Consider the following 24,299-nt stretch of genomic DNA (forward strand, 5'->3'; position numbering starts at 1 on the left):
GGGTGCCTTATATTCCAATCCTTCCCCTTTAATTCTTGGAGCGTTGGTACGCTCCACTTGAAGAGCCTTACTGCCCCCGCTGCCGCCAATTTTGCTGCCGCCGATTTCCCTGCCGCCCAGCCCCCCAGATCTTACCACGTGTCTTCTGTTGGCCGCCGCGGGGGCAGAAGGTGCAATCTGGGCAGCGGTGGCCAAGGCTCAGCCCCCTTGCTGGACCTGTCTTTTTTTTTGGTGCCGGTGCCGAAAAAAGACGGGTCCGTCGAGGGGGCTGAGCCTTGGCCGCCGCTGCCCAGATTGCACCTCCTGCCCCCCCAGTGGCCAACAGAAGAAACGGTGGTAAGATCTGCGGCGGCAGAGGTCCTGTGAACCACCAAGCAGCTCAGTTTTGGGGTTAAGTAAAACCAGGCATGGAGGAGGGAGGGGGGAGGAAGAAAGGAAGCATATTACGGTACCGTATGTTTTTCCACCACTACGCCTTATTTTTGGGGAGTGCCTTATATTAACAAATTCTGCAAAACCTCTGACATGCCTTACTTTCGGGGTACGTCTTATTTTCGGGGAAACACGGTAGTTCAAAACTCAAGAAAAAAAAATTTCTTGTATAGTTCTATCAATTTCCACTCAGAAAATAAAGTTCTGTTAAATTTAATTATCCCCAATAAGCTATAAAGGATTGCGATTTTAGTTTAACTAGAAACATTTGATACTTGAGTGCTTTTTATTTAGAGTGAGGTGTTTTAAAGAAACTACTAATGATTATATCTATTCCTCTTCCTCACATCCCTCCATTTATTCACAAGTTTGCACGTAGTTTTTTGAGCAGACTGCTTTATGATTGTTTTGCATTACCAAATACGTAACATTTATTTTAGCCATGTTGTCTACTGAGGTATTTAGATGCTCAAGTTAATATTTTATGTGTAACATGCTTTAAAGTTTAAATTCAGGAGCTGCACCTTGTTATATAACCTTATTCTATAAAGCACAACAAAGTATGTTCTTTCTGTGCCAACCCAGGAAACTCAAACTACCCAAGGAGCTGTGGACACTGTTCCCCGTAAGCTGCGAACGCGTGCTCCAAAATACCCCCCCGCGTACCCTTTACCTCGGGTGCGCGCTCCCCATCCCCCTGCCAGCCTGCGGGGGGGGGGCGGGCGGGGAGGCGCGGGCAGTAGAAGGGAGCCGCGGCCGCCCCTGCCTCTCCATGGTGCCTCCGGCCCCCTCGCGCTCCTGGCCTCTCAGCCCTGCCCCCCGCCCGCCCGATCTGCCCCCTCTCCTCCTCCGCCGCCTCCTGCCTTGGGCGAGACTTCTCCCTCGGCGGTCGCTGCAGCTTCTTCTCCTCGTCCTCATCCACGCTCCTGGCAAGAGGGATGCAATTGGCCAGGACGTGGCAGCCCCACTCTTTGGGAGGGCGGGGCTGTAACAGAGGGGCAGCTGCGATGGGGCTGGCTCGGCAAAAGTGCTCCCAACGAAGGGGCTATGAGAGGGCTGCAATAGAGGCAGGGCAGGCGTTCCCGAAGCGCTCGGAGAAAGCGCTCTTGCAGCCCCCTCACTGACAGAGAGAGGGGGGGGGAGAGAGAAAGTAAGTGAGAAAGAGAGGGAAAGAGAAAGGGGGGGGGAGAGTTAGCAAGAGAGAGAAGAGAAAGAAAGCAAGAGAAATAGAAAGTAAGAGAGAATGAAAGCAATAGAGAGAGAGAAAGAAAACAAGAGAGAAAGAGAGAGAGAGCAAGAGGGGGAGAGAGAGCAAGAGAGGGAGAGAGAAAGTGAGAAAAAGAGAGAGAGAGAGCAAGAGGGGGAGAGAGAAAGAGAGAGAAGTGACTCTTGATTTAAAGCATATGGTAAAAAGCACCCAAATAATAACAGAGGAAAAAAAACCCAGCCTTGTGTGTTTGTGTGTGAACTCTTGAACCATTTCCAATAGCTCACCTGTTATTGGAAATGGTTCAAGAGTTCACACACACACACAGACACACAGACACAGAAGGGGGGAGGAGACAGGGATGGAAAAAGAAGAGAAGATAGTAATAATAATAGATTTTGGTTTTGTTTTATTATTAATTTCTTTTAATTAAAAAAAGAGAATTGTTTTCTCATTTATTTATTTATTTATTTATTTATTTATTTATTTATTTATTTATTTATTTATTCTTCTATGCCGCCGAGTCCCAAAGGGACTGCCGCTCAGACACTATACTTTTTCGCCCACACCGGAAAAAAATTAGAGGGAACATTGGCTGTGGATACAGTTTTACAGAAGAACTATTGAGTCTGACATTTACACCACTATAACTCTCTGGTTAGGTTCTGCAGCCCAACAAGACAGGCACAGGCTTCATCAAAAACAATTACTACCAACCTGCCTTTCATAGAGGACCTGTATACTGCACGAGTCAAAAAGCGGGCTGTGAAAATATTTACTGATCCCTCGCATCCTGGACATAAATTGTTTCATCTCCTACCCTCAAAATGACACTGTGAGCATTGTATACCAAGACAACTAGACACAAGAACAGTTTTTCCCCAAACACCATCACTCTGCTAAACAAATAATTCCCTCACCATTGTCAAACTATTCACTAAGGCTGCATTACTACTTATTTATTTGTTTGATTGATTGATTGATTGATTGATTGATTGATTATTGGATTTATATGTTGCCCCTCTCCAGGGACTCGGGGTGGCTATTACTACTAGTCTTCTCATTGTTCTTATCACCCCATATCTTCGCAATTATGACTGCAGGACTGTAACTTGTTGATTGTATCCTTACAATTTATATTAATATTGTTTCCTTGTTGCTTATTTGTGCCCTATGACTATCATTAAGTGTTGTACCTTGTGATTCTTGATGAATGTATCTTGTCTTTTTCTGCACAATGAGAGCATATGAACCAAAGACAAATTCCTTTTGTGTCCAATCACACTTGGCCAATAAAGAATTCTATTCTGTTCTGTTCTATTCTATTCTTCTACTCATTGCTTGATAATATATTTCTAATAAATTTACTCAGGATCCTTCAACCAGAAAGTCTCTAAGATCAAGGAATGCAAAGTGTTTGGATTATGGAACTTGAGAATATAAATTCAGGAGAATTTTCCTTTTGGAAAATTGTAAAACCATCTTGTGGACCCAGGACACAAACAAACAACCACTAGATGAGGGGACAAAAGGGGAATTAATCACATTTGCAAATGACACCACGCTGGCGGGAATAGGCAACACTTTAAAAGATAGTCTCAAGTGCCAGAAGGTGTTGACAGATTTGAATACTAGGTCCTATCCAACAAAATGCAATTCTATGGTGAGAACATAAGGAAAAACCAAGCATCAATCCATTTAACATAAACTGTTTCAACTTCTTCCCTCAAGACAACACTGTAGGGCAGGGATGGCGAACCTTTTTTTCCTCGGGTTCCAAAAGTCCGTGTGCACGCCAATGTTCCCTCTAATTTTTTTCCGGTGTGGGCGGAAAAGTATAGTTTCTGAGCGACAGTCCCTTTGGGACTGGGCGGCATAGAAGTACAAACAAACAAACAAATAAATTAATTTAAAAAACCCAAAATCCATTACTATTAAAACTAAAACAACCAGCAAAACTATTAATAAAAACAGGTGAGAGCTGGGGTTTTTTCTCTGTTATTATTTAAGTGCTTTTACCATATGCTTTAAATCAAGAGTCACTTCTCTCTCTGTTTCTCTCTCTTTCCTGTCATTCTCTGCCTCAATCATTTTCTCATTTCTTTTTTTCTCCCCTTTTTTCTATCATTTTTCTCTCTTCCTTCCACTTCTCTCTCTCTTTCTTCCTCTCTCTCACTCTCTTCCTTCCTTTCTCATCTTTCTTTCTTTCTCTCTCTCTTTCTCTATCTTGCTTTCTTCCTCTCTCTCACTCTCTTCCTTCCTCTCTCATCTCTTTCTTTCTTTCTCTCTCTCTCTCTCTATCTTGCTTTCTTCCTCTCTCTCACTCTCTTCCTTCCTCTCTCATTTCTTTCTTTCTTTCTTTCTCTCTCTCTCTTTCTCTATCTTGCTTTCTTCCTCTCTCACACTCTCTTCCTTCCTCTCTCAACTCTCTCTCTCTTTCTTTCTTTCTTTCCTTCTCTCTCTTTCTCTATCTCTCCCCCTCTTGCTCTCTCTCTTTTTCTCACTTTCCCTTCCTTGTTTTCTTTCTCTCACTCTTTCTCTCTCTCGTTCTCTCCCTCTTGCTATCTCTTTCTCTCCCCCCTCTTTCTCTCTCTCTCTCTCTCTTTCTCACTTTCTCTCTATCTTGCTCTGTCGCTCTCACTCTCGTTCTCCGGAGGCTGGCAAAAGTGATTTACAATGTCGGGCGAGTGGATGTAATAGAACTGGAAAAGGTGCAAAAAAGGGCAACAAGTATGATCAAGGAAATGGAGCACCTTCCTTATGAAATCAGGTTGCAACGCCTTGGTCTCTTTAGCCTTGAAAGACGGCATTTAAGGGGTGACTTGATCAAAGTGTATAAAATCATGCATGGGATAGAAAAGGTGGATAGAGAAAAATTATTTAGTGGCACTCCCTAAAGCTCATAGGTAAGAAAGCAAAAACAAATAAAAGGAAATATTTCTTCACCCAGAGGGTCATTGGTTTATGGAATTCACTTCCAGAAGAGGTCGTGACAGCTGTCAGCCTTGATAGCTTCAAGGCAGGATTAGACAGATTCATGGATGCCAAGTGTATCCGTGGTTATTGAAACGGATGCCCATGTGGCATCTCTATGTTGGTTGAGGGAGGCAGGATTCCCTTGAGTACCATTTGCAGAAAAAATAAAAAAAATATGATTCGAGAAATATATTTTGCAGTGTACTTTATACTTTGATTGCCCAGAATATCGTTTCAGACATGTAGATTGTTATCATGTGAGGATTTTAGATTTATCCTTTTCCTGTCAGTAAACTACTTAGGCAAATGTGTCTCTTCATATATGAATCACTACTGTGAATACATTTCCACCAGATGTCTGTCTGTCTTGTTGGAAGAAAGAAAATTAAAAAAACAAAAACAAAATAATGACTATAATGCTTTTCGTACAGGAAAAATGAAGTCTGCAGAAGGAAACTGTTTGACACAGTGTGAGTTCATAACACAGTTTAATCAAACCAATATCCACTATAGAAGTTCAAGGGCAAAACTGGGTAAACTTTCCCCTAGGACTTCTTTGATCCCAGTTGGAGCAAAAAATATATAGAATTGTTCTCAATGGGGGGGCGGGGGGAAATGTTGCCATGAGATCTATTATTTCGTTTCATTTTGTGCCAAAAGAAGATAACCATTTTCAAAGCAGCCAGGCCTTTCAACCAAGAACAAAAAATAAATTACTTTAAATGCATTATTTATGGACTATCCTGAATATCTATAATAGTCTTAGTAGCTACTCCTGCAAAAGCTTGCTCATTTGTAAGCAATTTCTAATTCTACAACCTCCCAGTTGCCCCAGGTAACTTCAAACTTCTATTTGTTCCAAGATTTCTAGCCAAGTGATAAGAAAGTATTTGTTGATCTTAATTTTTTGCGTATTACTGAATACAGTAATACCTCGTCTTACGAACTTAATTGGTTCCGGAAGTAGGTTCGTAAGGCGAAAAGTTCGTAAGACGAAACATTGTTTCCCATAGGAAACAATGTAAAAGCGATTAATGCGTGCAAAAAGAAAAAAAAATCGCAAAATGGCGCTCCACTGGGCGCAACCGCCCGGCTGTCATTTTTTAAAACAGCCAGGGGGCTTCTCGGCATTCTCCCGAACCCAAACCCGAACTTTTCGGGTTCGGGAGGCCGCTGAGAAGCACCGCCGCCCGGCTGTCACCTTCTGAAACAGCCGGGGGGCTTCTCGGCATTCTCCCAAACGCCGAAACCGGACATTCGGGTTTGGGTTCCGGAGGCCGCTGAGAAGTGCCCGGCTGTTTAAGAAGGTGACAGCCAGGCGGCAGCGCTTCTCAGCGGCCTCCCGAACCCGAAAAGCTTGGGTTCGGGTTCGGGAAAACGCCGAGAAGCCCCCCGGCTGTTTTAAAAGGTGACAGCCGGGCGGCGGAGCGCCATTTTGCCATCTGCGGTGGGTTCGTAAGCCGAAAAAAGTTCGTAAGAAGAGGCAAAATATTTCCAAATCCCGGGTTCGTATCACGAGGGGTTCGTATCACGAGGGGTTTGTATCACGAGGTACCACTGTACGTTATTAAGTAATGTAACACATCTTACGTATGCTTAGAGATTCTGCTAAACACTATTTCCTTATTTTAGGATGAGAATACTCAATATGGCTAGTTATTATAAAGGGACATTAGCTGGTATAACAACCTTAAGTTTTGGGGGCTGTTCTCAGGACGTTTTTCGGACCGCTTTTGGAAACCAGAAGAGCAGCTGGTGATGGTGCAATGTGCAGAGAGGGCTCTGCATACCACCTCTGGCACACGTGCCATAGGTTCTCCATGACGGCCCTAGTCTTATCCCAAAATGAATGAAATAGACCAGTGTTTCCCAACCTTGGCAACGTGAAGCTATTTGGACTTCAACTCCCAGAATTCCCCAGTCAGCATTCACTGGTTGGAGAATTCTGGGAGTTGAAGTCCAAATAGCTTCACATTGCCAAGGTTGGGAAACACTGAAATAGACTAATAGAAGAAAATTGCTATTTCAAGCATACTTAGGCTAAAGTTTTGTTTAAAAAGAACATAGCTTGTTTCAGTTAGAGTAAAATGCTGTAAATAAATGCTAGAGTTAAATGCTATAGCACAATGATGGCGAACCTATGGCCCGGGTGCCACAGGTGGCATACGGAGCCATATCTGCTGGCATATGGGCCGTGACCCTAGCTCAGCTCCAACATGCGTGTGTGCCGACTAGCTGATTTTTGGTTCACACACAGGCTCTGGGAGGACCTTTTTGGCTTCCAAAGAGCCTTCAGGGGGATGGGAAAGGGTGTTTTTACCCTCCCCCTGGCTCCAGGGAAGCCTTTGGAACCTGGTCAGGGTGAAACACGAGTCTGCTGGGCCCACCAGAAGTTGAAAAATAGGCCGTTTCCAGCCTCCAGAGGGCCTCCGGGGGATGAGGGAAACTCACTTTGCCTTTCCCAGGCAATGAATTACGGGTGTAACCATATGCGATAGCATGCACCCACCCTCTTTCAGCACCTGAGGAAAAAAAAGGTTTGCCATCACTGCTATAGCACATTGCATGCCAAAACAACTAACTATTTCCCCTCATGCAATCACTCTGCTAAACAACTAATTCCCAAAACACTTTCAAACTACCTATTAGGGCTATATTACTACAGTGGTACCTCTACTTATAAACTTAATTTGTTCCGTGACCAGGTTCTTAAGTAGAAATGTTTGTAAGAAGAAGCAATTTTTCCCATAGGAATCAGTGTAAAAGCAAATAATGCGTGCGGTTACGGAAACCACAGGGAGGGTGGAGGCCCTGTTTCCTCCCAGGAGATTCCTAAAGAGGCCCCATGGAGGCTTCTCCCTGACTTTTCTAGCCCTGTTTCCTCCCAGGAGATTCCTAGAGAGGCCCCATGGAGGCTTCTCCCCGCCTTTTCTGGCCCTGTTTCCTCCCAGGAGATTCCTAGAGAGGCCCCGCGGAGGCTTCTCCCTGCCTTTTCCGTCCTGTTTCCTCCCAGGAGATTCCTAGAGAGACCCCATGGAGGCTTCTCCCCACCTTTTCTGGCCGTTTCCTCCCAGAAGATTCCTAGAGAGGCCCCGCGGAGGCTTCTCCCTGCCTTTTCTGGCCCTATTTCCTTCCAGGAGATTCCTAGAGAAGCTCCATAGAGGCTACTCCCTGTCTTTTCCATCCCGTTTCCTCCCAGGAGATTCCTAGATAGACCCCGCAGAGGCTTCTCCCCACCTTTTCTGGCTGTTTCCTCCCAGGAGATTCCTAGAAAGGCCCCATGGAGGCTTCTCCCTGCCTTTTCCGGCCCTGTTTCCTCCCAGGAGATTCTTAGAGAGGCCCCACGGAGGCTTCTCCCTGCTTTTTCCGGTTACAGTTTCGGAGGCTTGGGTTTGTAAGTGGAAAATGGTTCTTGACAAGAGGCAAAAAAAAATCTTGAACACCCGGTTCTTATCTAGAAAAGTTTGTAAGTAGAGGCGTTCTTAGCTAGAAGTACCACTGTATTATCTTTCTCATCTTTCCTATTAGCTTTTTCCTTATCTTCTTATAGTTATAACTTTGAGAGCACTGAGAGCTTATGCACCAGAGACAAATGCCTTATGTGTCCAATCACACTTGGCCAATAAAGAATTCCAATTCTAATTAGAGTTAAAGGAGACTAATTATTTTGGAACTCCGGTCAATGAAGCCAGTCCCTTGAATAAACACACAGTTTTAAGAAGTGAAGCAGCTGCCTCTTTCAAGCACACGTTGCTTAATGTACTTCAACACGCTTGGAGGTACTTCCTAAGCGACAGCATACTTCTGCTGTTGACTTTTCCAAAAATAAAACAGCTTAGTCGGCTGCTGCCGTGCTTGGAATCTGCAATAACTCACCTTTGCTTGTGTAAACATGTTTCCAATAACCACTTAGGCATCTGGCTGTGAAGGACTCAACATTAGTAAGTACCTTTTATCTAATTCAAATGAGGAAAGAGATGCTATGGAAACCGCCTTTACTAAGTATAGGCACGGTAGTCCTCGACGTATGACCAGTGACGAGCCCAGAATTTACGTTGCTAGGTGAGAAATTTGTTGTAAGTCTGTTTTGCCCCATTTTACAACTTTTCTTGCTGCGTTTGTTAAGTGAATCACTGCAGTTGTTAAATGAATAGCGCGGTTGTTAAGTAAACCTGGCGTCCCCCCCTTGATTTTTGCTTGCCGGAAAGTCGCAAAAGATAATCACGTGACCCCGAGAAACTGCAACCGTCATAAATATGAACCCGTTGTCAAGCATCTGTGTTGCGAGTGCTCGTCATCCAACTCTGGTAATGAGGATGATGAGCCAGGCCCATCTTGGTACCTTGGGACAGTGGTGTTGCCAGCTGATGCAGAGAGTGAGAGTGAGGGAGAAATAGACCTGGATGAACCTGAAGGATCACCAGAGGTGGCAGATATGCCAATGACAGCAGAGTCTGACTTAGAGGAGGAGGAGGAAGATCTGGAGCCTTTCCTAGATGCCCGCTTTGAAGATTAAGAAAGCAACAAGAATACTTGTATGGAAAAAGGAAGTACAGTGATCCCTCGATTAGCACGGTCTCGATTAGCGCGAAACGCTGCAACGCGGTTTTTCAAAAAATATTAATTAAAAAATAAGTCCGCGCTAGTTCTCTCTCTCTTTCTCTCCCTGTTGCCGGCGTGGTATATGAGAGAGAAAGAGAGAGGCAGAGGTCGGGCGCATTACCGGGAGGTGGAGGCGGCGTGGGGACGCTGGGTGCCGGGGACACCGAGGAGGGGGTGGACGTGGCCTCTCAGCTGCAGAGCCGAACAAGGGCGGAGGCAACGGCGGAGTCCGGCCCTGGGGCCATGCGGGGCCGCTCATCCAGGGGGGCGTGGACTGGCAAGTCGCCCTCCTTTCTCTTTCTTTCTCTCTCTTATACCACACCGGTAACAGGGAGAGAAAGAGAGAGAGCGGAGGGCACCTTGCCGGTCCACGCCCCCCTAGATGAGCGGCTCCGCATGGCCCCAGCGCCGCCCAGGCAAAGGGGAAACCCCAAGATCGCTTGCCGCTTGCCGTATTGCAGCGAAGGAGGCGAAGCAAGGCTCCAAGCTGCAATACGGCAAGCGGCAAGCGATCTTGGGGTTTCCCCTTTGCCTGGGCGGCGGGAAGACCAAGGGAAGGTTCCTTCAGCCGCCCAACACCTGATCCGCTCCGCAGCGCGGCAGCAGCGAGGAGCCGAAGATGGGGTTTCCCCTTTGCCTTTACCCCATCTTCGGCTCCTCGCTGCTTCCGCGCTGCGGAGCAGATCAGCTGTTGGGCGGCTGAAGGAACCTTCCCTTGGTCTTCCCCGCCGCCCACACGCAAACTCCACCATCTGCGCATGTGCGGCCATGAAAAAAATGGCGCGCATGCGTAGATGGTGTTTTTTACTTCCGCACCACTATAACGTGGAAATCGATTAGCGCGGGAGGTCTTGGAACATAACCCCCGCGCTAATCGAGAGATCACTGTACAGTGTTCACTCGATTTTCGCGGGTTCAAACTTCGCAAAAAGTCTATACCACGGTTTTTCAAAAATACTAATTAATTTTTTAAATTAATATTTTAAAAAATTAATTTTTAATTAATATTTTAAAAAAATATTTTTTTTCCTATACCACGGTTTTTCCCGCCCAATGACATTATATGTCATCGCCAAACTTTCATCCGCCTTTAATAAAAAAATTTTTTAATAAACTTTAATAAATAAACATGGTGAGTAATAATCTAAATGGTTGCTAAGGGAATGGGAAATTGTAATTTAGGTTAAACCCCTAAGTGTTAAGGGAAGGCTTGAGATACTGTTCATAGCCAAAAATAGTGTATTTACTTCTGCATCTCTACTTCGTGGAAATTCGACTTTCGCGGGAGGTTTAATTCTAGGGCAGTGATGGCATACCTTTTTTCCCTTGGGTGCCGAAAGAGCGTGTATACGTGCTCTCATGCATGTGTGAGTGCCCACACTCATAATTCAATGGCTAGGGAGGGCGAAAACAGCTTCCCCCACCCCCCAGAGGCCCTCTGGAGGCTGGAAATAGCTTGTTTCCCAACTTCTGGTGAGTTCATTAAGTTCGTGTTTCACATTCCCCAGGCTCCAAAGGCTTCCCTGGAACCAAGGGAGGGTAAAAACGCCCTCCCTATCCCCCCTGGAGGCTTTCTTGTGTGCACACACGCTATCATGTCTGCATGAGTGCCCATACCCATAATTCAATGCCTGGGGAGGGCAAAAACTGCTTCCTCTGGCCCTCTGAAGGCCTGAAAGAGCTCATTTCCCAACTTCTGGTGGGCCCAGTAGGCTTCCTGGACTTGCCCTCCCCCACCCTCCAGAAGCCGAAAACACCCTTCCAGAGCCTCCGTGCAAGCCGAAAATCAGCTGGCCAGTCCGCAAATGTTTGTGGAGCTGAGCTAGGGCAATAGTTTTAGTGCCGGCAGATATGGCATCTGAGTGCCACCTGTGGCACCTGTGCCATAAGTTCGCCATTAGAGAACCATCTTTCGGCTGTGGAAGGGGGGCGTTTGCCCATGTTCGCCTGGTGCACCTACCTGGACTGGAAGTCACTGCTCACAGTCACTCATGCCCTCATCACCTCGAGGTTCGACTTCTGTAATGCTCTCTACATGGGGCTACATTTGAAGAGTGTTCAGAAACTTCAGATCATGCAGAATGCAACTGCGAGAGCAATCATGGGCTTTCCCAGATATGCCAATGTCACACTAACACTCCATAGTCTGCATTGGTTGCTGATCAGTTTCCGGTCACAATTCAAAGTGTTGGTTATGACTTATAAAGCCCTTCATGGCATCGGACCAGAATACCGCCTTCTGCTGCACGAATCCCAGCGACCGGTTAGGTCCCACAGAGTTGGCCTTCTCTGGGTCCTGTCGACGAAACAATGTCGTCTGGCGGGACCCAGGGGAAGATCCTTTTCTGTGGTGGCCCCGACCCTCTGGAATCAACTCCCCCTGGTGATTAGGATTGCCCCCACCCTCTTTGCCTTTCGCAAACTCCTTATAACCCACCTCTGTCGTCAGGCATGGGGAAATTGATTCCCCTGGACCGCTTCCGTTTTATGTATGGTTTGTATGAGATGTATGATTGTTTTTATATTAAGGGTTTTAAATTGTTTTAATCATTGGATTTGTACTGTTTTGTTGTTGTGAGCCGCTCCGAGTCTTCGGAGAGGGGTGGCATACAAATCTAATTAATAATAATAATAATAATAATAATAATAATAATAATAATAATAATGAACCATATCAGTATACGGGGATGCTGCCAGGGTGCCAAGCGTGAAAACGGTCATGTCCCTTTTTTCAGTACTGTTGTAACTTTGAACGGTTACTAAATGAGCTGTTGTAAGTGGAGGACTACCTCTAAGAGTACCTGCAAGTGTAAGAATGTTTCCAATTTGGTTTTTCTCTAAATTTAATATTTTATTCCCATTTTTCTTTTCTTTTATTTTGTTTTTTGCAATCCAAATAAAAAAAACCAAATTGATATTAAGAGGAAATACTATCAATATAAAGCACTACTATACCTTTGAGAAAATGAAACAAAAAAAACAAAAAAAAAAGGATATATTAACAGGAAAATTAACAAGATGTATATATGTGTAATTACTAATAAAGGGAAAATATTACTATAAATGAATGAGCTGCAAACTAATTACACCGCTATTTAGCAGGTGTCAATACTAAGCTATGATATCAAATAATCCATGTATAAAGCACGATGCTTTATTTTTGTTGTATGTTATACCGGTATGTATATATTGTTGTTCTGTTTTTCCATCGTCTTTTTTCTTTTTTAATGTATATATTTAATAAAGTATTTTTCTTTTTTAAAAAAAGAATGTTTCCAATTGTCACCCCTTTCTTGTGTCCTAATTAAAAATCCACATTACTGTATTTTTTGAAATATAAGATGCATCCTTTTCCCCCTAAAAGAGGGGGGAAATCTGGGTGCGTCTTATACAGTACACCGAACCAGCCTGTCAAATGGAGCTTTGCAAGCCTGAGAACAACCTCTCAAACAGAGGTTGGCAAGGCTGAAAAAAACAGCCTGTCAAATGGAGCTTTGCAAGCCTGAAAACAACCTCTCAAAAAAGAGGTTGGCAAGGCTGAAAAAAACAGCCTGTCAAATGGAGCTTTGCAAGCCTGAAAACAACCTCTCAAACAGAGGTTGGCAAGGCTGAAAGAAACAGCCTGTCAAATGGAGCTTTGCAAGCCTGAGCACAACCTCTCAAACAGAGGTTGGCAAGGCTGAAAAAAAACAGCCTGTCAAATGGAGCTTTGCAAGCCTGAAAACAACCTCTCAAAAAAGAGGTTGGCAAGGCTGAAAAAAACAGCCTGTCAAATGGAGCTTTGCAAGTCTGAAAACAACCTCTCAAACAGAGGTTGGCAAGGCTGAAAGAAACAGCCTGTCAAATGGAGCTTTGCAAGCCTGAGCACAACCTCTCAAACAGAGGTTGGCAAGGCTGAAAGAAACAGCCTGTCAAATGGAGCTTTGCAAGCCTGAAAACAAACTCTCAAACAGAGGTTGGCAAGGCTGAAAGAAACAGCCTGTCAAATGGAGCTTTGCAAGCCTGAGCACAACCTCTCAAACAGAGGTTGGCAAGGCTGAAAGAAACAGCCTGTCAAATGGAGCTTTGCAAGCCTGAAAACAACCTCTCAAACAGAGGTTGGCAAGGCTGAAAAAACCAGCCTGTCAAATGGAGCTTTGCAAGCCTGAGCACAACCTCTCAAACAGAGGTAGGCAAGGCTGAAAAAACAGCCTCTCAAATGGAGCTTTGCAAGGCTAATATACCTGTTCTAAGCTGTTTGCTAAGGATGCTAGCCAGACGGATGCTGATAGGCAGAATTTTTTTTTCTTATTTTCCTCCCCCAAAATTAAGGCACGTCGTATACTCCGGTGCACCATATAGTCTGAAAAATATGATAATATATGCCTACCTTTTTTCAAACCCACGTCCTGCACAGCGGGCACTATTGTAGGTTGCACAGTAGGGTCAGAAAATGTCTTGCTCATGACTTCGATGGATGGGTGAGTGGACCCCAGTTCCTCTTCCCTTGCCTGTTCTGGCGTTGACCAGTTTTTATTGGTCAAAATCCTTTCATCCGTCATGTTAGTTTTCACCGCTGGAGTTTCAGGGAGAACCTGAGAGGTTCCTCGAAAGATGCTAGTATTTGGGTGCATCTGGTTGACATGAAAAGACTGGTTCGTTGTCCAAGAGGTCAGTTTTATTTTATTGTCCACTGATGGAACCGCAACTGAATCACTCTTGCTCATGTTAGGAAAATGAACGTCACTTCCATTGGAATGAAGGCACTTTTTACCCAAGGCACCTGCATCGGAGAAAAATAATAAAGCATCATAAGCGTATCTATAATAATAATAATAATAATAATAATAATAATAATAATAATAATAATAATAATAATTTATTGGATCTGTATGCCGCCCCTCTCCGTAGACTCGGGGCGGCTAACAACAATGATAAAAACAGCATGTGACAATCCAATAATAAAACAACCCTACGAGACTAGACTTTCAATCCTGGGCCTAGAAAGTTTAGAACTAAGACGCCTTAAACAAGATCTAAGTATTGCCCACAAGATCATATGCTGCAACGTCCTGCCTGTGGGCGACTACTTCAGCTTCAACCACAACAACACAAGAGCACACAACAGATTTAAACTTAATATTAACCGCTCCAAACTTGACTGTAAAAAATATGACTTCAGTAACCGAGTTGTCGAAGCGTGGAACTCATTACCGGACTCCATAGTGTCATCCCCAAACCCCCAACACTTTACCCTTGGATTATCTACGGTTGACCTATCCAGATTCCTAAGAGGTCAGTAAGGGGCGAGTACAAGTGCACTAGAGTGCCTTCCATCCCCTGTCCTATTGCTCTCCTATATCTCCTATACCTTTCTTCTATTCCTATATCTCTTCTATTCTTTCATTGATATGTTATATTACTTCATCTTCTTTTCTATTATTTCTTAGATATATTTTACTATGAGTATCTCCTCTATAACCTTCATCATGTATTTTACTATGTGTATATTGATATATACCCACTAAAACCCTCATTGTGTATTGGACAAAATAAATAAATAAATAAAAAATAAAAACCCTTATTATAAAACCAAACATACACACAGGCATACCATGCATAACTTGTAATGGCCTAGGGGGAAGGAATACCTCAACTCCCCCATGCCTGGCGGTATAAATGAGTCTTGAGTAGTTTACGAAAGACAGGGAGGGTGGGGGCAATTCTAATCTCCGGGGGGAGTTGGTTCCAGAGGGCCGGGGCCGCCACATAGAAGGCTCTTCCCCTGGGGCCCGCCAAACGACATTGTTTAGTCGACGGGACCCGGAGAAGGCCAACTCTGTGGGACCTTATCGGTCGCTGGGATTCGTGTGGTAGCAGGCGGTTCCAGAGGTAATCTGGTCCAAAGCCATGTAGGGCTTTAAAGGTCATGACCAACACTTTGAATTGTGACCGGAAACTGATCGGCAGCCAATGCAGGCCACGGAGTGTTCAAGAAACATGGGCGAATCTTGGAAGCCCCACGATGGCTCTCGCGGCTGCGTTCTGCACGATCTGAAGTTTCCGAACACTTTTCAAAGGTAGCCCCACGTAGAGAGCGTTGCAGTAATCGAGCCTCGAGGTGATGAGGGCATGAGTGTGTATTAACTTCCAGGATACATTCCATACGCAATCTTTTCTATGAAAAAAAGACCGTTGAAAACTGCAATATTGGAGGAGTCGGTGATTTGACACAAGGTAAGTGAATATTTCAGCTTCATGTAATTACAGTGGTACCTTGGAACTCAACTGCTTTGAAATTAATCAAATTTGGTATTCAATGCATGTTGAGATGAACATTTTGTTCAGGTACTCATGATTTGTTTGGTACTCAACGTACAAGCTAGAATCTGATGGTGTCAGGTGCCTTGTGACTCACTATTTATTTGTTATGGGGGAGGGGAAATTGGTACTCATCATTTTTGGTATTTCTTGCACCTCCTGGAACCAAATGACAATGAGCACTGAGAGGTGCCACTCTATAGTAATTTTAAAAAATTTTAATTAATATTTTTGAAAAACCGTGGTATAGGCTTTTCGCGAAGTTCGAAGCCGCGAAAATCGAGGGACCACTGTATCACATTTTTCAGACACAGATGAGTGAATACATCAAATTAAGCCACAGATCATAGCTAGTGATGGGCGAACCAAACCCGCACAATTCAGGTCCATGGAATCTAGGAAGTGATCACCTTGGCGTCCTTAGCAACCTGCCGGTGACGTCAAAGCTCCGTCCCCGGAATCTCTTCGTGGGAGGGATTCCCCGTTCGGGTTTGGGTTCCTCCGAATTTTGCGTAAAGTTCGTCTGAAGTTGCCGAACCCAAACACCGTTGCGTTCGCCCATCATTAATCATAGCTAAATAAATATATATTTAGCCTAGGCACATGTGCCACAGGTGGCACACAGAGTCCTCTCTGCAGGCATGCAAGCCGTCACCCAGCTCAGCTCCATCGCGCATGTGTGCGCAACTCCTGCTGGACATCTGATTTTTGGGTCTCTGCCTTGGCTGGCGGGGCACATTGAAGAGATGTGTGTGCATGCACGGGGAGTTGCATGCATGCATGGGGTGGGTGCAGATAATGCATACATGTGCTGGGGGGAGGGGAGCACAGAGGGATTGGTGCATGGGAGCATTGCATTATGGGTGTGGGTGTGGACACGCGCATCCCCACAAATGTTCCCCCCGTTTTTGACACATGACAACAAAAAGATTAGCCATCACTGGCCGAGGCTTTCAAAACTTATCCAAAATATATCACTGAGATGTATCAATTGGATAGAACTCTCCTCTCAATTTGCTACCCTGTTTCCCCGAAAATAAGACAGCATCTTATTTTTGCTCCCAAAGATGTGCTACATCCTATTTTCAGGGGATGTCTTATTTTTTTTCAATGAAGCAGAATTCACATTTATTGCTGAACAAAAAAAATTTATTATATACTGTACAGTAGTTGTCATCACAAACCAGCATACAAACTGTGAATCCTATCAAGAATTTCTTACTACTACCGTACCATTATGTACTACTACCGTGTTGGATGTGTTTTGAAACTGACTGATGCAGCCTTTTGGGATACGTTTTATGGACAGCAGTGTTATACTGTATATGTTCTGTTCGGGAATGCTGCGAAATGAAACGTCTCCTACGTCTTACTTTCGGGAGATGCCTTATATTAGGCAATTCTATGAAACCTCTCCTATGTCTTACTTTCGGGGGTGACTTATTTTCGGGGAAACAGGGTAGCATTTTAGAAGCTGTCAGGGTGGACAAAAATGTATGATTTAAAAGAAAAATATAAAAAATCAGATTTTTAATTTTTAAATCCAATTTTTTAATTTAAATCTGATATTTTTTAATTTTAATCAAATTTATTTTAGTAAAACGCTTTTGGAATAAAAATCTATCTACAGATAGTTATCTATTTAAGACACATTAATAATTTAGTTTACTGTTTATTGGAAAATAAACAAAATAGTTTATAGTTTATTGGAAAAACGAAGAAATCCCCACCGAAGAAGAAATAATAAAGAAAATCTTGGCTTGCGCAGAAATGGACAGGGTGACATTAGAATTCAAAAATAAGAGTGGGACAGAATACTTTGAAATATGGAACAAACTGTATCAATGCCTGCAAAGGAAGAAAAAGAGTTGGAGAAGGACTTAGGGCAGTGATGGCGAACCTTTTTTTCCTCAGGTGCCGAAAAAGCGTGGGCGCATGCTATTGCACAAGTGTGAGTGTCCACACCCATAATTCAATGCCTGGGGAGGGCAAAAACAGCTTCCCCTGCCTCCTGGAGGCCCTCTCGAAGCCAGAAATGACCTGTTTCCCAACTTCTGGGGGTCCCAGTAGTCCCATTTTTCACCCTCCCCAGGCTCTAGAGCAATGTTTCCCAACCTTGGCAACTTGAAGATATTTGGACTTCAACTCCCAGAATTCCCCAGCCAGAGAAAGGGAAACACTCCGTTCGCTCTGGGCTGCCAAAGCTTCCTTAAGCGCCACCGAAAGGCTCCTCTGGCAGCCCAGAAAAGCCCAAGATGGCCGGGATTAAAGGGGGAATGGCAGGAAACTGGCCGGGCCTTCGTGCCGCTTTCAAATTTCCTGGGAAATTTTTCTGGGCTTGGGTTCTTAAGTAGAAAATGGTTCTTAAGAAGAGGCAAAAAAAATCTTGAACACCTGGTTCTTATCTAGAAAAGTTCTTAAATAGAGACGCTCTTAAGTAGAGGTACCACCATATTTTACTTTTGTTATATTGTATATATTATTTACTGTTGTAAGGCACCCTGAGTCCCATCAGGACTGGGCGGCATAGAAGTCAAATTAATTACATTAAATTAAATTGCTCTTTAAAAATTATGATTTAAATCAAGTTGATTTAAATCAAGCATTTCTATTAGTGATTTAAATCATGATTTAAATTGACATGTTTTAAATCAAACCCACCCTGAAAGCTGTTAAAAATAAACAACTCCAGTAAAGGTTTAATTTATGCAGATTGAAATGTAAGGCAATTGCCGCTTAATGCAATTTCTTCAAGACAATGTAGCTCCACAAAGAATTCATTTTGCTTGCCTTTCAAGACAGAAATTAGCATATCAGGGAGGGCTTTCTTACACTGCCAGAAAAAACAAGAATGTCATCATTTTTTGCGAATACAGTACTGTAAATATTGATGGAGCTCAACATCCTTTATTTATTTTATTTATTAATTGGACTTTTATGCCGCCCCTCTCCAAGGATTCGGAGCAGCTTACAACATATAATAAAACAATATATAACATCTAAATCCAATTAATTAAGTTTAAAATCTAAAAAGCCCCAAAACCATAGCAAAGGTCATTCCTATTCAATCAACTTTCTCTCAACACATTCATCGGCCAGGGGGCAAGAGTCTAATGGCCCCAAGCCTGGCGGCATAGATGAGTCTTAAGGCTCTTGCGGAAGGCGAGGAAGTTGGCGGCAGTGCGAATCTCCGGGGGGAGCTGATTCCAGAGAGCCGGGGCCCCCACAGAGAAGGCTCTTCTCCTAGGCCCTGTCAAACAACATTGTCTAGTTGACGGGACCTGGAAAAGGCAGATTCTGTGGCACCTGACCAGTCACTGGGATTCATGCGACAGAAGGCAGTCCCGCAGGTATTCTGGCCCGATGCCATGCAAGGCTTTACTTATGCCATTGGTCATCTTTTCTGATACTCACCCACAAACGAAAGAAGAATCACAAACGAAAGTATAAGGGTACAGATGCAAGGAATTAGTATTAGCAGAAAGAGCCTGAAGTATTTTGTGGAGGCCAATTTTTGAGAACAGCCATCCTCCATTTCATCTTCATCTGCTCCTGGAACCTGAAAGACAGAAAGACCAAGACTGACATTATTCAGATTCAGATTAACCACAGGTTCAAATCCCTGTAAGGATATGGCTAGCTTATGAGAGCAAAATAGTTTGAAATAGATCTATATTAGTTTCCCTTCCTTTTCATTATCAGCAAACACACACAAACACACACACAATCTTATAACTCTATACAGTGGTATCTCTACTTACGAACCTAATTCATTCCATGACCAGGTTCTTAAGTAGAAAAGTTTGTAAGAAGAAGCAATTTTCCCCATAGGAATCAATGTAAAAGCAAATAATGCGTGCGATTGGGGAAATCACAGGAAGAGTGGAGGCCCTGTTTCATCCCAGGAGATTCCTAGAGAGACCCCATGGAGGTTTCTCCCTGCCTTTTCTGGCCCTGTTTCCTCCCAGGAGATTCCTAGAGAAGCCCCATGGAGGCTTTTCACCGCCTTTTCCGGCCCTGTTTCCTCCCAGGAGATTGTTAGAGATGCCCCATGGAGGCTTCTCCCCACCTTTTCCAGCCCTGTTTCAGAGCTCCAACACTTGAAGAGAAATGGCTGCACCGACTCCTGCTTGAGTGGGGGGTTGGATTAGATGATCTACAAGGTCTCTTCTAACTCTAATAATAATAATAATAATTTTTTAAAAAATAAATAAAAACCATCCATTTTATATCTTCAGTGGATGACTTAACCAGGAAATCAACACCATACAGATCAGGAGCATTCGTATTGCAACCGCTATATGAACAGGCCTGAATGTGCTCTCCCCTCTCTTCAAGGATCCCCTTGTGAATTAGGGAAGAGCTTGTCTGATATTAAAATTGGTGTCAGTAATTATAAATGTCAGAACTAGTTGCGAGAGCAATCATGGGCTTTCCCAAATATGCCCATGTTACACCAACACTCCGCAGTCTGCATTGGTTGCCGATCAGTTTCCGATCACAATTCAAAGTGTTGGTTATGACCTATAAAGCCCTTCATGGCACCGGACCAGATTATCTCAGGGACCGCCTTCTGCTGCACGAATCCCAGCGACCAGTTAGGTCCCACAGAGTGGATCTTCTCCGGGTCCCGTCAACTAAAGAATGTCGCTTGGCGGGACCCAGCGGAAGAGCCTTCTCTGTGGCGGCCCTGGCCCTTTGGAACCAACTCCCCCCAAAGATTAGAATTGCCCCCACCCTCCTTGCCTTTCGTAAGCTGCTTAAAACCCACCTCTGCCGTCAGGCATGGGGGAATTGAGACCCTCTTCCCCCTAGGCCTTTACAATTCTATGCATGGTATGTATGTATGAATGTTTGGTTTTTTTATATATTAATGGGTTTTTAATTGTTTCTAACATCAGACTACTATTGTACACTGCTTTATTGTTGCTGTTAGCCGCCCCGAGTCTCCGGAGAGGGGCGGCATACAAATCCAATAAATAAATAAATAAATAAAAGTCTACGGAGAGAGGCGGCATACAAATCTAATAAAAAAATATTTTAAATCACATTAAAAAAATGTTCCAAGCAGACCACTAGATGGCTCTAGTATGCTTCAACTACCTTATTTCCACCTAACATCAAAAGACATCGGAAATTAAATAGTACAAGGGTCTACACAACTTCAAGCAAACTTGAAACATTTTAAATCAGCTACAGATAGTCCGCGATTTACAACAGTTCATCTAGTGACCATTCAGCGTTGCAACAGCACTGGGAAAAAATTGAATTCATGACAATTTTTCCCGAATTGAGAGCCTTATCCCAATGATCCAAATTCAGATGCTTGGAAACCGATTCATATTTATGATGGTTGCATTTTTCAGTGCTGTTGTAAGTTCGAACGGTCACTAAAGGAACCGTTGTAAATCAAGAAGCACTTGTATTCAGAGCATCTCTGAAAACAATTCCCTATACTCTGTGAACAACAAAGGGCATCCTTGGCTGATTTGAGATTGATGTGAGCCAATGGTCCACCACAATAAAATATCTGGAATTTGTGAAGAAAGATCAAGTATAAACTGCTGAGAGGCTCACAGTCTGATAGGAAAGTCCCCTTACCCTATCTCAGTGATGGTGAACATACCTGCCAGTATGCGAGACGTTGCCATAGCTCAGCTCCAATGCACGTGTCCATCAGCCAGCTGATTTTTAGCTCTCACAGAGACTCTGGGAAGATGTTTTCAGCTTCTGCAGGGCCTCCGAGGAACGGATGATGGCATTTTTGCCCTCAAGCTCCAGGGAAGCCACTGGAGCCTTGGGAGGGTGAAAAACGCACCTTCTGGGCCCACCAAAAGTTGGGAAACCATCTGTTTCTGGCCTCCAGAGGGCAGGGGAGGCTGTTTTCACTCTCCCCAGGCATTGAATTATGGGTGTGGGCACTCAGGCATGTGCGATAGCGCACACACACACAGGCTTTTGGTACCCGAGGGAAAAAAGGTTTGCCATCATTGCCCTATATCAGTGATGACCAACCTTTTTATCCTCAGGTGCCGAAAGAGAGTGTATGCATGCTATTGTGCATGCGTGAGTGCCCACACCCATAATTCAATGCCTGGGGAGGGGAAAAACAGCTTCCCCCGCCTCCCCGGAAGCCCTCTGGAGGCCAGAAGTGGTCTATTTCCCAACTTCTGGAAGGCCCAGTAGGCTCATGTTTCGCCCTCCCCAGGCTCCAAAGGCTTCCCAGCAGCCAGGGGAGGGTAAAAACACGGAGGCTCTCTGGAAGCCAAAAATGCCCTCTCAGAACCTCTGTGCAAGCCAATAATCAGCTGGCCGACACACCCATGCATGTTGGAGCTGAGATAGGGCAACGGCTCACGTGCCAGCAGATATGGCTCCGTGGGCTACCTGTGGCCCCCGTGCCATAGGTTCACCATCACTGCCCTACATCTTCTTCTGGCAGCTCTGAAACTTTAGATCTGTCCAAGACTGAAATTAAAGTTACTCGAGGAATGCCCAAATTGTGCCTTCTTAAAACGGATGATTGGCAACCATGGATGATATGTTTCCTAATCGGTGCAAGAAATCTTGGAAGAGGATGCCAAATGGAAGAACCAAAAGTGAAATGTATCCATGTTAATTTTATCTTGCTGGCAAGATATGAAAAAAGATCTGGTCAAAAGCAAAAAGTTTGAAAGACAGCACTGTCTATTTTGACAGCACTGTCTTCCTTTGGCTTCTACCAGCATCCTGCATCACCAAATGCTTCAAAATTTAAGTTATTTATGCTTTGTTTCTTTTTTGAATTGTCTTCTCTAATCAGCCACAATACATTTTTCCTATCTTTTCATTCAGGATCCCCAACATATACCAAGAACCAAAAGAAAAGTTCTGAAAGTAGAGTTGAGAAGTAGGAATTTAAATCATAATAAAACTGTGTACAGCAGTCAAAACACTATTTCTAAACTTTTGTGAGCTGTTGCAGGTCTGTCTTGTTTGTATGTGTGTGTGTGTGTGAGAGAGAGAGAGAGAGAGAGGAAGGAGGAGGAGGAATAAAAAGAAAAAGAAAAGGCCTAAATTTGAAATTCAGGGGTGCTGTGCTCCCTCAGTCCAATATAGTTTTTCGGCTTCAGCTAAATTATAAAAACTACAGTGGTCCCTTGACTTTTGCGGGTCCGACTTTTGCGGAAGAGCTATACCACGGCTTTTCAAAACCCATGGTATAGCCCGCTTCCGCCCAAGCCTCCCGATCCCTCCCTTTTAATTCTCAGGGCATTGGTATGCTCCATTTGAAACCGAGTCTTGCGGGTGGACAAAACCACCCTAACTCGCCCGAGGGGGGAGGAGCTGAGGGCATTGTTGGTTCAGGGGCCCGCGTGCTAATTGCGGGGACGGCTTGCGGTGGCCCCATCACAACCCTCCGGTATCCTCCGCCTGCAGCTCGGTGTCACCTCAAGCACCAAAGGGTGAGGCTGCCTCTTTTTCTGCCGCCGTCTCTTACTGCTGCCCACCGCTGCTTCTTCCCCCACCCACCTAAGCCGTCTCCCTTAGTGGTAGCATCCGACCTCCCAGCTGACCGGCCTGGAATCCCGGCTTCGTGTTCTGGCCTGGATCCCACTTGGCTTGAGTTTCCCCTTCCCCTGCCCTGACCCTGAGCACCAGTGCTGCCGCCACCGCCATAGGAGACGCCAGCAGTGAGCACAGCAAAGGTCCCAGTTTGCCGCCCCGTTGCCCCTGCGGATTCTGATGGTAAGTAAAACCAGGAATGGAGGAGGGAGGAAGGGAGGGGGAGGAAGGAAGGGAGTATCTCCACTTCGCGGAAATTTGACTTAGGTGGGTGGTCTTGGAACGTATCCCCCACAAAAGTCAAGGGACCACTGTATTTTATTATCCGATGAGTTAAACTTAAATGCTCCAGGTGACGCATGCGCAGGAAGCAAAATCTTGCTTGAGGACGCACAGCCATGTGAGATTTCAGTTATTTTTTTGCTTCCGAAGATGCTCAGAAGCAAAAAAAATCATCGAAATCTCATGTGCCTTCTTGCAAGATTTGCTTGCTGTGCATGTAGACAAATCTCTCTGACATGCGTGCATGCCAGCCAGTCACCCAGAGCTGCGTGCACATCAACACCAGTAGTGGAGGTAAGTTGCAACCCCCTTCTGCTCTGAAGGTAAATAAAGTACATGAACCTGTTAAAATAACTCTAAAAATTAAATCCTCAGCAGGACATGAAAATTGAATGAGCATTGATTTTTGGAAAGTAAATAGAGGAAAATTGTTTTTGAGACATTCATGCATAAAGAGAAATTAAAAGCAAAACTGTTTGGGTTTACTGAAGGGCTATTACAAAACAGAATTCTTGTATAATGTTAGAGCAGACCTGGGCAAAGGGTGGCCCACAGGCTGCATCCGCCCAACCTGCTGTCTGTGACCGGCCCGCGGAGGTTGGTCCAACCTGTGTGCGCACAGTCAAAAACCAAACGCCGGGCAGCATTTTCAAATGCCGCGTGTTGGAGTCGGATGGCCTCGCCACCTACATGCAGAAGCGGCACCCTGAGGAAAAAGTGGCGGTTGTGTCGTGCCGTGCCTGTTGCTCGGCCGATGGCGCTGCCTATCCCGGAGCTTTCGCCTCGCCTCTCCACCTTTCCCATAAGTTGACTTAACCTTCTTTGGGCATTTGTAGCGGAGCCTCTCCCCACCCCCACCGAGGCGCATGATGGGGCACAGAGGTGTTTGTGAGAGAGAGGGAAAAGAAAGAAAGAAAGAAAGAAAGAAAGAAAGAAAGAAAGAAAGAAAGAAAGA

At 44.6% G+C, this 24,299-nt stretch overlaps 1 protein-coding gene across 1 annotated transcript in view; it reads right to left on the reverse strand.

The window, feature by feature from the left end:
* CORIN (corin, serine peptidase) overlaps window positions 1-24,299 on the reverse strand; it is a 147,681-nt gene that overhangs the window by 96,779 nt on the left and 26,603 nt on the right. Inside the window, exons 2-3 of the mRNA XM_070757206.1 lie at window positions 18,932-19,076; window positions 13,587-13,979 (exon numbers count right to left, since the gene is read on the reverse strand). Coding sequence (XP_070613307.1) covers window positions 13,587-13,979; window positions 18,932-19,076 — 538 coding nt within the window. The remainder of the gene's footprint in view (window positions 1-13,586; window positions 13,980-18,931; window positions 19,077-24,299) is intronic.

The sequence above is a fragment of the Erythrolamprus reginae genome, chromosome 7, assembly GCF_031021105.1.
Source record: "Erythrolamprus reginae isolate rEryReg1 chromosome 7, rEryReg1.hap1, whole genome shotgun sequence".
Taxonomy (NCBI): Eukaryota; Metazoa; Chordata; class Lepidosauria; order Squamata; family Dipsadidae; genus Erythrolamprus; species Erythrolamprus reginae.